General features: G+C 31.6%; 1 protein-coding gene across 8 annotated transcripts in view; it reads left to right on the plus strand.

Annotated features, from left to right (window-relative positions):
* Window positions 1-18,358, plus strand: part of LOC100863451 (uncharacterized) — a 93,429-nt gene that overhangs the window by 11,706 nt on the left and 63,365 nt on the right. For 3 of the 8 annotated variants that reach the window (XM_086912668.1, XM_086912669.1, XM_086912670.1), the window contains exon 3: window positions 15,031-15,283. The exons of the other annotated variants lie outside the window; for them this stretch is intronic. In XM_086912668.1, coding sequence (XP_086768794.1) covers window positions 15,031-15,283 — 253 coding nt within the window. The remainder of the gene's footprint in view (window positions 1-15,030; window positions 15,284-18,358) is intronic. 8 annotated transcript variants of the gene reach the window in all.

The raw sequence follows: 18,358 nt of genomic DNA on the forward strand, positions 1-18,358 counted from the left end.
AAACACTGGTCACCCTCGCTCCTCTCCTATTTTGCACCCTTGGTAGGCCACGGGCGATAGCGAGGTTCTCTTGATTAACGAGACACCCCATATATATCCGGAATACCCCCATTCCCCTTCGTTCACTTGTCCACCGCTAGGGGGGAGATCGCATTGTTGCATTCGTGCTTTACTGCATATTGCGCTGCTGGTGCTACGATCGCTATGCTGCCCTGTGACGCTTCCCTCATACCGGTTGAAGTAGACGATTTACCTGTTCTGTTCATTATGAAGAATGCATTGTGATGTTTCTTGAATAATTAATCGAGTAATTAATTAGATAGGAAAAAAAAGATCTATTTTAATTACTTTGTTTTTATGATCCATTTCGCATCATTTCGTGCCAATTACTTGACTAAACGTTTTATTGAATGTTATATAATATTAGAAATTGATTAATTCGAAAGTCGGGATACGAATCGAACATTTATGAAATAATTTATTTCATTAATTAATTGATGACTCGATTAGAAGTCGAATTTTTTTTTTTTTATTTTGTCAAACATAGTGATATGTAAATCCTTTCAATAATGAAAGTTATTAAATATGTCGTAAACTTTCCTGTTAATTCTCTAATTTTTAATATAATCCATTGATTAATAAAATATTTCTTTTGTAATTTATCGTTATAACAGTTCATATTACCATTGTGAAATATATATTAAAAGTGCAACTTGAATAATGCGTCTGTTTGGGCTTTAGCTTGAATTACTTCGCGTGTATCGTCCCCGCGGACTCGTTGTTTTAATGCCGCGTTAACCATCGATTGCTGATCCAATCAATATCCGATAAGCATGCTAAATGCCTGTCCCAGAGAGAATTCGAAATTCCAATATTTAGCCCTTTATCAAGATTCGTTTTACATTCATACAGATGCATAACAATTAATATTGATAATCTCGTTTAATTTATGATATAAATATAATTCTTTGTAAATGAAACTAAAATCGACTGAATCAGTTGATTTTATTCATAAGATGGATTTACTTTAATCAAAATAAACTAATTATTTCTTGATCATAATTTTAATTTTAATTTTATTGGCTTTTTGTTTAATTTCATAGTTCAGTTCATATTGATATACCTATAATTCAGTTATTTCTGCTTACACTATTCTATCTCATTTTTCTTATTTTCATTTTAATTTCATTTACTCTGTATAGCTCAAACCTTTTCAATATTTAATTTCATGGTATGAATGAACTTCATAGCAAACAGATATAAAATTCTATAAGAACCATTCATTACATGGTATTATAGTTCCATGTTATCCTGTCTATAAAAATAATTCTCTTGCACGATAATTCTCAACTTCCTAATAATCTCCTTTACCAAGCAACCCACTATCCTAACTGCGAACCCTCTCCCTACAATCATCATCACTCCTGGCCACTATACCTATTCAATACATCGGTTCAAACACGATGATTGCAGTAGAAAAAGAAGTTCTATGCTAACGAAAAAAATTGACGCGGTGGATACGTGCACACAATCAAATTGAACTGGCATAAGCAATAGTGGGGATGGTATTGATAATGGGTAGTAGACGTACGTGATGAAACGAAGAGAATACATAGAGAATCTCTGAAATGATCATGTTAAAAACTAATAATGTTTTTAATCTATATTGTTTTTATAATCATCAAGAAACATAAAAATAATTGTAATGCTGTACGATAGTTTATTATTCGTATAAAAATTTAGTTTTCAAAAATGTTAAAAAAAAAAAAAAAAAATATCGTATGACAGGTCTATGCTGTATCTCGTCTATGAGATACCAAGAGCTGACTCTTGACCACAAAGCAGTAGTGGCGTATGGTTAAGAGAAGATGGCGAGGGTGGGAATTAAATGGGGCGGACTCTTGATTAGTTTGCTCGTCCACCCTGTTCGGAGCATCCCAGACCGCTCTCACGCTTAATCCAGCATTATGAATATTTTCTCCTCGTCTCGCAGATAGACTTGCCAAGCAGGGAAAAAGCACAGTATTTTTCGACCATTGAATACACAAGTTGACCCGTATATACTTGTTACGTATCATATCTTGGAATGAGTTTTATTATGCCGTTGATGGCACTGATGCATCTTCCATATGCTTAAAATTGACCAGTCGTGTACAATTGAACTCATAAATTGAGAGAGAATTGAAACGAGATTTACCGAGATTTGCATCAAATGAAAATTGCATTTTAATTCTATTAATAAATTACATTTGCGGCAATCAATGAATTTCTAAATAATCATCATAATCTTTATCGATAATTTTGTCATCATGATGCATCCAGTATGAACGCTATTATGGAAAAATTTCGAATTATTGGAATTCCACTTATATTCGCGTGGAATCTTGATAACTTTCATTTAAATAATTTCCAATTTGTTCCTCGAATCAAAAAATACTTTTATTGCCTTCAATATCCGTAAATCGTAACCCCGTGCTTGTGCAAATCGGCACCCGAGATTTCGTGTTATTTCAAATTCCAGGAATTACGAACAAACCGAGATCTCCAAGTCTTTTGCGAGATTCGCGCGTCGCCGAAAAGGGTTTCCACTTCAAAGCGGAGGAAGCCGCGGGCGTTAAATAAGTTTGGCTGAGTGACGGTTTGGAGGGGGGAGAAATCCGGTCGTTTCGGCTCTCTGAAGCGTTAGGACGCATTTTCGGATGCCGGTGCGTTGCGAGAAAATCGCTCCGAGAAAGACGGAGAACAGTCTTCGGTCGTTTAACGACACAAACCTCACCTCTCGAACCCTTAACCTCCCTGTGTACCCGGAGAATGAATCTCTTGCTGGGTAATTAGGCAGATTACTTTCCGGAGTCGTTCTAGTGTCGGTTTCTTACTCGACTCTAGCCCGGGTATATATTTCGCTCGCTGGGGCGGAGGACAATTAAAGGAAGAAATTCTTTGGCTTCCGATTGGCGGGGGTCAAAGGGGACCACAAAGAAGGGAGAAGGTTATACTGACGGTCGTGTGTCCTGCGCGCAAGATTCGAGCCGAGCTTAAATTCACCGCAAGGCTAATCGAGTAAAAAGCACGTTTCTAGCGGAAGTAATGTCGCACTTAAAGAGCTCCGTAGCAGTGCCATGATTACCGAAAATATCGCGCTCCTTGTCGAAAGAGGGCACTGCGCGCGTCTACCGAAGGAACGAAGGAACACGACTATAGCCGATGGTCGGTAGTAGATGGTAGTGGGGATACGATCGAGCGATGGTAGGAGTAAGATATTTGGAAAAAGATGGAATGCTAGCGCGTCGATGGAAGATGGAGAGAGAAGGAATGACCGGCACGACTGGGCAAGAATATACTGTTTTTATTTACGAGCTATGGAAGATCCAGGTCTCGACTGCGGCGGTCTCCTCCCGTTAATTAAATAATATTTCTCGGGAGAGAAGCCCACGGGAGTAGCGGCGTAAAGCTACGATAAATGCCTGACGAGGGGAGGGGAAACATCTCGCGTCGACAAAAAAAAAACATGGCCTTGCTAAGAGCACTTATTGCAGTATTGAGATCGTAATTCAGAGCCGAGGCCTCGTAAATGTTTCCTTTAGTCGGACCTTTGGCCACTCTGATCTTTTTTCTCCCCAAACATCGCTATTTTTTTCTTTCCTATATTCTTTTATAGTTTGTGTTTTTTCTTGAATGAACCACAGCCGTCTTAGAGTATTAGAGAGGGAGACGATTCTAGGCTGTCAGTGTCGTTAACGACTCAAGCCTGTGACTGATCGTTCCGATGAATGATGCGAAAATTGGAACCACTTGGTTCATCACCAAACCGTGATGAATCAGAGATGGACTGGTGCATTTAAACTGAACAGATTTATTATGTCGAATCGTTGAGTTTGATTACTTGTGACTTTGGTTTTATTGCTTTTTTATTGATGGTCGATTGAATGGAAAGATTTTTGAAGGTTTTTTTGTTTTCTTTTGTCAATTGTAAGATGATTTTTATTTTTTATTGTTAATTTTATGATTAAAATAAAATAAAGATAAATCTATTGTTAGCTTCCTTCTCTATTAATTTTAATGAAATATTTTACGAAAAGCATCATTTTAAACAATTTTTTCTTTGACTAACAGTAGGCTTTAGTTTTTAATAGTATTTTTTGTTAATAATTTGAAAATCAAAACTGATCATTGATTATATATAAAGAAAAATATTATTTAAAATAATATCTTTATTTAATAAATATATTTCAATTAAAATCAGCAGATTGATCGAAATAAAAATTTAATTTTAAAAATATTTATTCTATAAATATTTAAGATTAAAAATATAGATATGTGACTAACTTTAATTAACTAACTTTAGTTAACTTTTAATTTAGTTAAAATTTAGATTTAAATTCGTGAAATTTTATAAAATTTGCGTCGATCATAAATTCTGTAAGAAGTCGATCTGTTAGATTATTTCGATCCTTTAGAAGCAGCAAAAACAGGATCGAGTATCGAGAGCAATACAATTATACCAGATATCTGGAATCAAAAAATTATTATTTTTGTTATTTTTAATCATTTCCTTCTTTATCTCATGTTTTACGCATTTGAATTTACGCATTCAGTTTTCAATCTTATTACTAATAAACATTTATAAATACCCAAAAGCTGTTAAATCGTAATTTATATTAATGGAATTTTTATAACAACGATAAGTACGTATATATTTATTCGGTTCAAAGATATGTTATCTTTCAAGTTCATTAACATTTAAAAAGTTTTGGACCTTCCTTTTTAATGAATATTTTGGTTTCCTTCGTTGTTTTAGGGTGATTTCTAAATTAAAATTTTATCATAAAGGATCCATCGTTTATAGAATCAAGTTGGCGGATTATTATTTTGCTTTAAAAGCCTTTTTTTTAACCAAAATAAATTTTAAATTGTTTTTTATACATGTATAAGAGAGCATAAAAATTTACAGCATAAATTTAATAAAAAATTATAAACAAAATCACAATAAAAAAATACACGTATAAAATCACGGTAGTTTTAATTTAAATTATCTAATGAATTTCTTATTATATTTTTAAAAGCATTTGTTCACATATAATTTAGTAAAATTTACGAAGAAATAAAATTTGTGTATTTAAATCATAATCTCCTTATAATAGATATTAATTGTATTAGATATTACTACAAGCATCTTACTATACTTAATAAATATCTCGTCATGCTTCACCGCATTTGAAGTATCTTAATATATTACATATCATTGCTACCATCGTTTTAATCAACACAGTATGCTAAACTTATCGCTTCCCTAACAGTATTATATTATTATTTATCTTATCATTTAGCTTACATATATCTATTTCCTATTTTGGAAAAATTCCAAATTTAAAATGTTTTTCAATCAAGTTAAGCAAACCACTTATTCTGATCAATAAATATACCATAATCTTGTCTTATATGATTTGCTAAGTTAAAATAAATAAATTTCCACCATATTTCATATCTCAACTTTTCTGTTTACTTTGATCTTAAGAATCAAAATCTTTAGAATCTTTCAAAGATGTTCCACGAATATATCAATATCCTGTGTACATAACTTTTCGAAAACTTTCTGTAAATCTCTTCCTTTTATTCATCTATTCGCACACACAATGCCATCTACACTTTAAAATAGAATTTAAAATAAAGATGGCGTATTAATCTTGCTTATGGTTGCTCACAAACGTTCTTCTTTCTTTTTTATTTTTCTCTCCTTTTCACCCTTTCTGCCTGATTCTTCTCAATTCATACGCATTACTTACCACCACGGTATTTTCTCCCTCCTTTCCCCCTATTTTACTCGAGCATATTTCGTCCTCCTTTTTCAAACAGTTTCGTTGGGACACGGAGCGTCGTCGCGTTCCTTTTTCTGGCATTTCGCTCGACAAACATCACGGTCGTTGTCCCGTCGCGAGTCTAGGACATGCGGCGCCCGGCATCCGCCGGCGTCTGGCGTCTCGGCGCCCATTCACCTCCTCCCAACCCCTCTTCTGACCAGTCGCCAATCTCTTTCCTCTCCTCTCTCTCTCTCTCTCTCTCTCTCTCTCTCTCTCTGTTTCTCTCTTTCTATTGGCCAATAAATGGGCTAGACAAATTGATAACGCTTCTACAACTTGTATAATAATATGTATAGTACAGTACATCACTTTGATATTGATGGTTCTTCGTCTTTCCAATTTCGAGATATGAGTAGTTAAAGTTGAATAGATTGTTTTTTGATTTAGATGATCGAAGAGATTTCTTTCGTCGGCGTGAAACGGAAATAATTGATTACGAATTAAATTATTCGTAATCATTTATGAATATTTTTATTTTTCATCCGATTGACTTGGCAACTAGAGATGATGATTTAATCGGATAATAAAAAGCTACAAATTATTTTTATCGAAGAGGTAGTTTGTTAGTACTTCGAAGATGAATTTAAATGAACAAAATCGACACGGTTAAATTTAATATTAAATAAGATAAATTTTGATCAAGAAATATTTCAATCTTTCTGTTTTCCCATTCAACCGCATCTTCTAATTCATTCATACTCACTCGTCTTCAGCTCACGAATTATATATACTTGGTCATTCAAATTACCGATGAAACTACCATTTGCGATGTTGCACGCGATGCAACCTTTCTCAATCCGTGAGAAAATTTGCAACGCGGATCAGAAAAAGGCTCGCGGCCAAGCATCGCGGTCACGCCCACAGATATTCTCTCAGATACCTGCCGAAACTATTTGGATATTTTTGTACAACCGATTCTTTAATAAAATCGAGAAAAATCGAGAAATGATGTGCTTTATTCGGCTTACGTGTAATCTGATACTTTATGCGAAAGGGGATAAAGATGGACAATTTGTTTGTTCGTGGTTACGCTAGCTATCGGAATTTAAGGGTACACCGACTGGTTCCAGTAGGTAAGGGATCGGTCAGTAAATTAATTATGGCTTAAAACATCGTTAGGATGTGCCACAACCAGCCCAGTGGGTTCGGTTATTAGTGCAGTACATCATACTCGTCGTTGAAAGCTACCCTTCTCCCCTCCATTTTTAGTTTTTTTTTTTTTTCCCTAGAAATTCGGTATTATATATTATTATATTATATTATAATATTGCAATAGAATTTAATAGTTTGACGAAATAATTTCGAATTTTTTTTTTTTTTTTTTCATTAAACAAAGTATATTTGAATGAGAAAGAAGTAACAATTTAATCCATCGATACATACAACTATTCTTATACGGATCATATTAGAATAAGTGAATAATATTTTTACATAGTGTTTATTGTTCACAGCTTATTTAGATAAATAATTCAAAGTGATTACAAATGAAACATTTTAAATTTTGAATTATTGAATCATCATTAATTTCAGCGAATATATGAAAGTTATATGATTCAAAACTCGCCTATATTTATCGATAACTGCGCGTTCTTAAATTTTCTACCCTTATATTTCTTGTGTAACATATCGTAAAATATCGGTAGAGCAATCGCAAATATTGGTAAGCTACGGTGTAAAGTGAAGAAATATAGCGGTCGAGTGCTTAAGGTGATTAAGATGAACGCAATTGAGGATTAGCGTTGACCAAACGACTTTTGATAGCTGAACCCTCCGGTTTAGGCCGGTTCCATCGCTAAAATCCCACGATTTTAAAGTGCTATAGAATGGAAAAGATGAAACTCGAAACGTTTGGCGAGCTTATCCAATTATATCAACGTATCGTCGCTTGTTATAGGTTAGAGTTCTCTCTCCAGCCCATGTTGTTGGATCGAAGATACGCAAGAAACGTATCCTCAATATATCCTGGTATTGATCACAGTCTCAGGTGTCGCTATGACTTAACCGTTATTCACATTGGATAAGAATTTCAGTTTGTATCTTTATAAAAGTAAATAATATAAAATATCAAGTCTTTTATTCCAAGTTTCGAAGTGTTTCAAAGTGATTAAAGTTCATTATTTATATATGTGTTTATCTTAAAAGTTTGAAATTCAGAATTACACAGAATATCAAAAGTAAAAGTATCAATATTCCATCTTGTAAAAGTTTATATCGATCAATTTCATTATCTTAATTAAACTGAGATATTATTAAAACTGTATTTTAAATTATAATTTATGTACTACATGTTTTTTTTTATTGGATTTTTCATTTTTATGTTATATTATGAAATATATTCTTTTAAATGTAAACGTTTTTTATTCGGATGTTATTATTTCGATTTTGACACACACACACATATCAAACAAATAGAAAAATCGTTTCATTTTCGGTTAATATTCTGAAACAATTTTTGTTGTTCGCATCCTTAATCTGGAAACAATGTCGTGGGTATGTAAAACCAGGACGTACACTGGAGAACAGGTCGTACGAGTAATCGTTGGCAGAATGCATCGGGAAACAGGTCGGCTTTCACTTTAAGCTCGATTCACATTAAATGTGCTCGCTACGCTTCTTATATTTCATGGGAAATACGAATCTCTGACAATTAATATCTCAAGAATCTTATTTGATCCTCGATTTTCAAGATTTAAAAATATCTGATAAATAAATCTTTATTCCTTATATTTATATTCGAGTTAGTGTTAAAATAATTATTTATATGAAATAGTATTTGAAGAAGTTAGTCAATTGATTGATTGAAAAATTTACAATTTGTGTTTGGAAAATACGATTTAACATTTCTTTTCGTCATATCACAAATATTATGAATATTAAGTGTACATAGTATCCGTTAAATATATGATTTTTCAAGTATAATATAATTATTGCATCTATCCTAGAAACCTAACCTAAAAATAAGATAAAAATAAATAAGACAAAGTATCGAAAAATAAACTCGAGTTGTCATTGATATATAATATGCGCAACCGAAGGGAGCAATAATGATCGAAGGTTTTTTTTTTTTTTTTTTTTTATCTTAAACACGGTTGCTTACCCTTTCACGCGTTCTCCTGTACGCGAAAGTTATCGAATTTCATATATACATATACCTTCCTAGGAATGCAAGCCGCGTAACTCTATACGTTGGTCACGCACGGAGGATTCGCGGGAGCGACGTATATGCGTGGTATTATGTATACGCAAGTCAATCAAAAAATTTCTATGGTTCGTAATATGGACCAATCGTTCACTTCATATATGTATTATTGATTAAAAGATTAATATCAAAAGATTAAAATAATCTGTATTAAAATAAAATTTTCAATGACAATGCTTTTTGAAGATACATGACATGATCTGATATTTTATTTTGTGATCAATTTGGAAAAAAATTTGGAAGTAAAATATAATTTTAAAAGAATAAGTGTTTGAGATATAATAAAGATAGAAAGTTTAAGTGATTCGATTTGTAGGTTAATCGATCGAAATAATAATCATTGTAATAGGAATTGATTGATTATTAATATTATTAAAGAATAGTTTAAATGGTTCAGTTTACGAACTTTTGGATAGAAATAGGAATATTTTATTAATTATTTGTTAAAGATATTTAAATAATAAGATAGATTAGCGTTTAGACTATTTGACAATCTAATTAACTATGCAAATTATAAAATGTTGCAAAAAAATTACAATTGTATGTATATATATATATATATAATAATTATAAGAAGATATTTTCTATTAATATTATTTGATAACTTAGAATTATATATAAGTTATTATACAGTATTGATTTTTTTAAATTATAATTTTGTTTTTTTTTTTACTCGAAAAAAAGATAGCCGTCATTTACGTTTCTTATTTCTTTCACATTACATTATTTTTGATTCGTTATCTCGTCATTCTCTTGTTTCTTCCATCTTTCCCTCTGTTCTCTAATCACCTTGCATATTAACAGAGTAGTATTCGGTGTGGTCTTCGGCGCGCAGAATTACATCGCGTTGAATGAGAAAATCCCGCAGACTATATTATCCTTCATCATCATTAAGAGGATGATCTTAATCTCTCATAAATGATCGTATCAATAGAGATCGTTATCTTTATTCGAAATATATCTTTTGTCTTTTTATTAAATATAATCTAAATTACAAATAAAAATTGAGAAACAATGTTTTTATAGGTTATGTTTAAGAAAGAAGAATTTAATTTTGTTTAATTTTGAGCAAAAATGGCGAGTTTATATTGGCATAATAATTATTAGAAGAGATTGTTTTTTTGAAAATTACATCGAATAAAGAAAATTAATTATATAATATAAAATTTATTACGTAACGTGGTAGGGAAGTGTAATGTAGTGATGTAAAATTATCTGGAGGCGTTATGGTGTTTATGGAGATGATCGTAACCCTGTGCTCGTTGTTCTAAATAAAATTATCAGCCGGAAAACAGGAATCCATAGAACTGGTGGAGATATCACACTAGAAAACTACTAGTATTACAAGTTTTATAATTTTATGAAACGACTCCTATGCTTGTAGCATAGGCGATCAACTGTACCTGTGTGAGTACGTATAACGTAACACAAGAACCCGTGAGATACCATATACGTACAAGTCGCTTTATGTATCCTGTTCGAGATTCGGTTCAAAGGAAAATTTTAATGATTCCAATGATTGTTGAACATATAATATTTACTTTTATAAATAAATAATATATATATATATTGTTTGTTTTAATCCAATATTTTTATCCTTGTTTCTCTAATTCCATTTATTTAATTTCTACATATTGTATTAAAATAATTTAATTTAAAAACAAATAGAATGTAATTTTTAAAATAAGAATTTTTGAAGAGTTGGCTATTAAAATTAATCTGAATCTAGAATTCTACATCTAATGTTTCTTTCTTGAAGATTCTACAGTACAAGATACAATTCTTCTCTTTCTTGCTAATTGAAAGCTCACCCCCTCGTCGTTCACCGTCCTCCCTTCTTATCGAGAAACGTACACACACACGCGCACAACACAATTGCTATTTAGTCACACTGGCGCACAAACGCATTCCTACGATTCTTATTTCTAAACACATGGTCCCATTTCGCCCTCGAAAAACTCGTAGCATTATATTGCAGGGTGGATCCGAATGGATGTCACGGAACTTATATACAGCCTATTCAACATCTCAGAAATGAGGAAAGTATTGCGATACATATGGTCAACGAATCATTCGTTTCTTGGATATATATCCATTTTTATGAAAGCTCTATTCTGTAATAAATAATAGCAATGTTTAACAAATGACTTTTACACGTATTCTAATAAAATACATTGAATTATATTATGATTATAATTCGTATTTGTATAAATTCAATTTCAATAAATACAATAGATCGATAGAAAAGAAATATCCTGCGTTAATAAAATAAAATGTGAAAACGATTCATATCGCGCAATGGACGTCTGTCGCGCAAGATTTTACGATCGCTCGGTTTGAAGTCTCTTTCCAGAAACAGGTCGTGCCCTCCAATCGTCGCGAGGCCCTCGAACCCTCGTAGCTGCCCCTCACCCGTTCGAAGCTCGTTTTTTACTCGAAGTAATTTTTAGGGTGGCGACCGAACTGTGACCATCGGGACGGCGGGCAAAACTCGAGAGGGGCGGGGTAAGAAGTTTTCTCGAAGAAAGATCGGGGTACCGATTCGAGTGTGGTGCCACTTTCGCGCCCCCATCCCTTCCCCCGCGGCTATACACCTTTCTCTTCTTTTCCAACCCCTCGAGATGTGAAACTCGAACGGAATACCCTATTAGGAACGGTGCACGATTTTTGGAGATAATGATCCTCGAACTTTTCCAATGGCCTCTCCACCCGACGTATAGCCTTTTAACTTGCCGCGGATTACGGGCAACCTTTTTCTTCGTCAAATATTTGAATTGGAGGGGGGCGTACCGCGTTAATAAGCGGGGGTTGGATTTGATTACTGGGGATTCGAAGCATTGATTGGAAGAATCATTTTTATTCAAATTATTAAATTATTTTGGCAATTTTTGAAGATATGATTGTGGAATGAATTTTATTCTTTGGAATTTTATTAGTATATATTTTTTAGAAGCAAGATAATTTTATAATTATTGTTAAATTAAAGAAACGTTTAAATTATTCGGAGCGATCACGGAATAGATTAATATAATGTACAGCGTGTTTGGAAGAAAATTTTTTTAAATTTCTGTCTAAAGACTGTCTATATTATTAGTTCAATATATCTAAAATCCTTATTTGTCAAATTCTAAATTAAATTTCATACTAGATTTTATTTAATCGGCAAATTAAATTATTTGTACCATTTGTTTTACTTTTTACAATTATTATTCTTTAAATTTTCTATCAACACCATTCGAATAATCTGTGTAAATAAGTAATATTATAATTATATATAAATAATATAAATCTAATATAAAATTTACTCTTGTAAAAAACTTATTACAAGTATTACAAAGCTAATGTTAATATATTCGTATTATTTACAAATAATATTTATAATATATTAAAGTGTAAACATTAATAATAAATACGCGGGTTACATAACTGTGGTAACTAATAGATTAAAAGCGATGAAACGGAAAGTCGTTCGCCGGGGAAAAATATATCGACCGCAATTATCCCCTTGTCGACATATGCAACTTACTGTATTAATCCTAGTTGCGTGATGGATACGACGTTTCTTGTGGTCAGAAAACGATTCATAACCGCAAAATGCCTTAATACGTGTTGAAAGGTTGTTATCATTTCTTCGCCTCCCATATTCTCTCCAATCGATCCATTTTTCCTTTGTCGAAGGAAAAATCGCTTTTCCGCTCCTTCCTTCCTCACAATATCAAATCAAATGTGGCATCCATTCCTTTTTCCCGATTCTGTTACGATTCATCGTATACGAATAGTCGAAAAATTATTTATCTTATTATTCTTTCCCAATAATAAATACCGATAATTAGAAAATTTAATTGTTTTTCCAATTTTTTAAATTTTCTGTATGACGCGTTATGTATCGTTGAGCGAAAATTAAAAAAGAAAAAAAAAAGGGTGAAGAAAAATATTCGAAGAACAAATTTTTTTCGATGAAGGTAAATCGAGTTTCATAGATATAACGTGTTTATCTTCTGCATTATTCGTATAGCCGATATCGATTTTCAGAAATTCACCTTGTTTCCTATATTCTCACTCTTGGGACCTGGTTTTTGTTCAGCTCTCCGTGTTTCGGCTGCTTCTAAACCGAAAGGGGAGAGGAAGAAGGGGGGGCAGAGACACGCGTGGCCGAAGGGTTGGACGGACCGTGGTGGAAAGTGAGTTTTCCATCACCCTTCCGCTTTTTCTTCGTTTTCTACCACGCCACGCTTCCGCGCACGCGTTATTTCGTGTGAATGCTACACAGTGATATACACAGGGTGACAAAAAAATTTACATTCCTCTTTTATCTATTTTATAAAGAAATAAATTTTATAGTAATATAAAAAAACGTATGTACGAGAAGAAAGATAATAGAAAATAATAAATAACAAAATAAAGAATGTTTAATAAGATGTAAATGTAATAATAAAAATGAAAAATAATATGTTAATATTCTGCATAATGTTATGGAACTAAATGTTAAATATCTAATTTTACATGTTAAGGAGGTTGTTTAAAATTTTTTTTATGTATAATAATAAGGCCTGGTTATGTGTAACACCTATATATTTTTACTCACACTTTTGCTAAAAAAATTTTTCTTCAAGATATGCTAATAATATTAATGATAGTAAGGATAATGATAATGACAGTTATAATAACAATAGGAAACAATGGTAATAATAATAGGAACAACAATATATCATATTTATTATGCGAAAATAAGATGCTGTAGATGAGCAAGTGTAATATAAATGAGATTCTGTGCATTCTAAATAAAAAAAAAAAAAAAAAAAAGATACGATATTCTTCCTTGTGCTATAAAAGATACTATTCAGTTTTATTTTAATATGTTTCGAAAAGAAAAGAGACTGAGAAAAGTAAAATATAAACTGGTTCTGCAAAACGAGAGGAAAGTCATTTAATATCTGTTTTATATCTGTCTGTAAGGAACTTGAAAGTCGCGTTGTCTATTAATAATTATTATTTTATTCTAGATACTTGATCTATGTGTGTGTGGATGAAGAAAGAATATTTTTTTTCTAAACGATATCTCATTGAGAATGATATTATAGAGAGTAACGTATTATCAAGAGACCTTTGACGAGTTCATATCTATCATATTAGATAGTGGAATGTACAGTTATAATATATAGTATATATATATACAGATATAATCTTTATTTATGATATAACCTGATTGTAAAGTTCAGTTCATCGTTGAATACATCTTCGATAGTCGGTGTATTCGCAAATTTGAATACATAATTTTACATAGAATCATGTAAAGTATACTTTAATTTTGCCTCAATTCTTATAAATAAAGATGAAACATAATGTTTGAAGCATTGCATCTAGATATCATTGTATCAATCCAATTTGTTATTTGATGCTTTTATTTAAAATCACATTACATCTTACTATAGAGGCTAACGGTAGTAGTACACATCTTGAATGCTGCGCAGAAAATGAATAAGTGAGGATGAGATACTTCCTCCACTTTCATCCTTTATTTCTCATTGTCAGTGTACTTTTTAAGAAGTAGTGCGTGAGAATAACTTGAGTTCAAGCATAGGATTTAATTGCTAATTGATCATCAAGCTGAGTCTTCTATCAAACTTCTTAGTCTTTCATAATATTCAGCACAAGTTAGTTTTAAACATGAAATATTTATCGATACAACTAAAGATAATAACATATTAACATACAATAATATATTTCACCATGGAAACTGAATCAAAGCCAAAATATAGCTCATGTTCCCCAGACAGAGATGTCACAACCAATTGTGTTAGAGATTTAGATATTATTATAGATCACAATGAAAAGACATCGGAAGATGACATTAATAATGAACGTGATAACAGTAAGTCAATCAAGAACGATCTATTTTGTTTCTTCTTTTTAACTTTTTTTTTCTAACAAACGAGTTATTTTATGACAATAATTATACTCCACCCTGTATAGACATTGGTGAAGTGAAGAGGAATTCTCGTATATCTTCGGCTCGCCGGAGGCAGCACTCAGCCTTCGGGATAAGTTCGTTAGAGTGCCCTGCTGTCTTCTGCTCCAAGACACTCCCGAAGGACGAGGAGGGTCCTTCGGTATTACCTTCACCTTGCTCTTCAGAGGCTTCCCGCCCCTTCAACTGTCTTCTAATTTCCAACGTTTCGACGATCGTTCAATTTTCACAATTTACGGAGCCGTTTAACCCCTATAGGTATTTCTTTTTTTTCTTTTATTTGGTAAATGATGATTTAACACTGCTGACGATTAATGGATTTGATTTTATGATATTTACTTTAGACGTGTAATCTTTAACATCTTTTTTCGCTGATCTGCAATAAGAAGAAATGATAGATTCAGTTATTATTTGATGGATATAAATGGATACACTTTTAACTAATGTCTGAAGTGAAAGTTGAATTATTTATTTTAAATTGTAATGGTTTTGAATTTGTGAAAGTCAATGTTGAGAGAAATTAACCAGCATTGGATTCGATATTAGAACGATTTTGAATCTGTAGAATAAGATCAGTTTGGCTCATGATACTCAAGGTTGGCAATTCAGGACTCAAGTAATTCGATACTCACATCTTCAGAGTCGTGAAACTCGATACTAGTAATACAGGACTCATGAAACTAGATACTGTGGATACCGAACGTTGAGAATACGATAGAGAACATTGGAATTGTTTATAACATAGAATATAGGTCATGTTTAGGAAGTCAATTTTAAAATTAACAAAGTTGTGGGAAGAAGCAACAATTTCAGAAACAATGAAAAATCCAAAGGAGATTCCATAAATCGACTACAATATTATGAAATCAAAAAATATACAGTGTCACTTTAAAAAAGTTACGATAAGAATGAAAATGATTTATTAAAAACAATCATTTTCAAAAAAAATACTTTTTCTTTTTACTACAATTTATAATAACCGACGAAAAATTTTTATTTCAAACATTTTTTTTTCAGATTATTGGAAATACCTCATAGCGATACACTCTATATGCTTATTTTCTACCAATTTACTGAAACTAACTATTGGTCAAATCAATTTCCTATATATTTTTATTTTCAACTCAGAAATTCTTTTCTTCCTTGAAACAAAGAAAGAAAAAAAGAGAAAGAAAAAAACTTTCGATCAGTCCATTCGAAAAATACCGTTCCAGCTAAATTGACTCGACGACAAATTGGTATTGCACGGTTACAGCCGTAGGAAGGCATAGATGTTATTCGAGCATGATGATGATGATCGATGCGGCGCGCTGGATTCAAGCTTGAATCACTCGCGTTTCAGACGCGTCGTATCCTGGCTAGTGTGCAGGGACGACGGGTGGCCAGACAAAAAACGTGTTCGCTACGAAGAATGGACCTTGATGCAGAGAAACTTGCTCCTGGCGAATCGAGAAACGACCTCGAGAATCTCCTGATTCTCGGGAAACTGTTTCTCTGGAAAATTGTTTTCCATGAATCTTGCTATTTGTGATAAGATATGTCCTGGAAAATTGAAAACGTTTCATCAATGTTCTAATTTTTTTGTTTTGTTTTTTTTTTTGCTAATTTAAATTAATAAGATAACTTCGAGAAGATTTTCTTTTGTTTGAATCGAGGCAAAGTGATTTTTTTTGAAGAATTTTTAATAGTTTTCATTCTTCAGTGTGAAAAATAAATAATCTTTTTTTTAGTTTTTAATTTGAGATGAAATTCTTTTTTTGGTTTTTGGAAATATTTGGTAGAAATTTCTTTCTTTTTAATTTAATGTGATAATAATAACATTGTAGAAGATTATGAAAATTTATTTATAAAATTAATCATATTTTAAAATAAATATATTTACTGAATTACATCAAGATAGAGAACATCAAAATAGAATGATTGATTAATTTCTTGAAACATAATTTTTTTCTCTTAAAAATCAAGAAACTTGCTATTTAAATTTTTATATATTATATATTATAGAGATTTCTGTAATAAAAATTTTATAATTATTTAAAGATTAATATATCATTTATAAGAAACCAAAACCAATACTATTATGTTCAAACTTGAACATTATTAAAAATGTAAATAATTTCAGATTGAAAAAAGTCCATAATCTATTGATTTTTATGTTTTGCAATCATATGTACTCTGATAGAAATAATATTTATTGCAATAGAATACGTTTAAAAATCCATTAACGAATATTATATTATTTAAATTATATGAAATTTTATTTTATCTTTTAATCTGTGAATTTTTTTTGAAACTCAAATAAATATAATTATTGAGATATTAATAAAATTTAATCAAATATATATACATATAAATATATATTTTATTTCTCTTTTTAATTAATTATTGTCATTACAAGAAGTCATTACAAGAAAATTTTGTGATTTTTGTTTAAAAATTATGAAATGCATATAATTTTTTATTTAATTTTAAATTTAATTGCATTTATTTATTGTTTATTTTCTTAAACTTTTTTTTAGAAACATTAAATATTTTCAATTTCTATTAAAAAGCTCTACAATTTGGAATTTTGAAATTAAAAATTAAAATTTGAACTTCAAAATTTATATTTTTGCTTTGAGGTTTGAAATTTTTAAAAAGTTAAAAATAAAAAATTTAGAGATTTTAAAATAAAAAATGAAAAATGTAGAAATTTTCAAATTTTTAAAATAAAAAGACTAGAATAAAAATCAAATTGTAATAGCATTCAACATACCTTTATCCTTTATCAGCGATAAACGAATCGCCATATTTATCCTAATCGCCTCCTTCCTTCCGACTTCCTTCACGCATTTCCAACATACAGCTGATGTTACTCTCGAGGAACCTTCTGCAGAAACTTCTCCTCGTTTTCGGATCGATTGCGCGAGCCAATCGTCGAGGACACGGACGAGCGCGATTTACGAGCAGTCGGCTTAAAGCTCACGATCCTCCTCTTTCGAGTTGCTGCTTTACTTACGCAACCATGCGAATTCTACTTCTCTCTTTCATTCTACTCCTCTTTTTCCTTCTTTGTCTTTGAATCTCAGCTAGAGACTGTCGACGACGACAGGCCCCTCTGACGATAAACCCTCTCATCGACGAGGGGCTTATCGCTTCGAATTATCCGCGCTCAGGAAGAAGAGACGAAAAGGAAGAAGGTAGATGAGAGGGGGAAAGTAAAAAGGGAAGGTTGTCGTTTGTTTGAAAATTCGATGAAATCGTTTTAGCGAAATCGAATGGAAATTGTATTTAAATATTTTGTATTGAAATAATTGGATTATTTTTAGGATTAATAAATATTTATAACTTAAA

The sequence above is a fragment of the Apis florea genome, unplaced genomic scaffold (genome assembly GCF_048593485.1).
Source record: "Apis florea isolate Af1SG1 unplaced genomic scaffold, ASM4859348v1 contig_3493_pilon, whole genome shotgun sequence".
Classification (NCBI taxonomy): domain Eukaryota; kingdom Metazoa; phylum Arthropoda; class Insecta; order Hymenoptera; family Apidae; genus Apis; species Apis florea.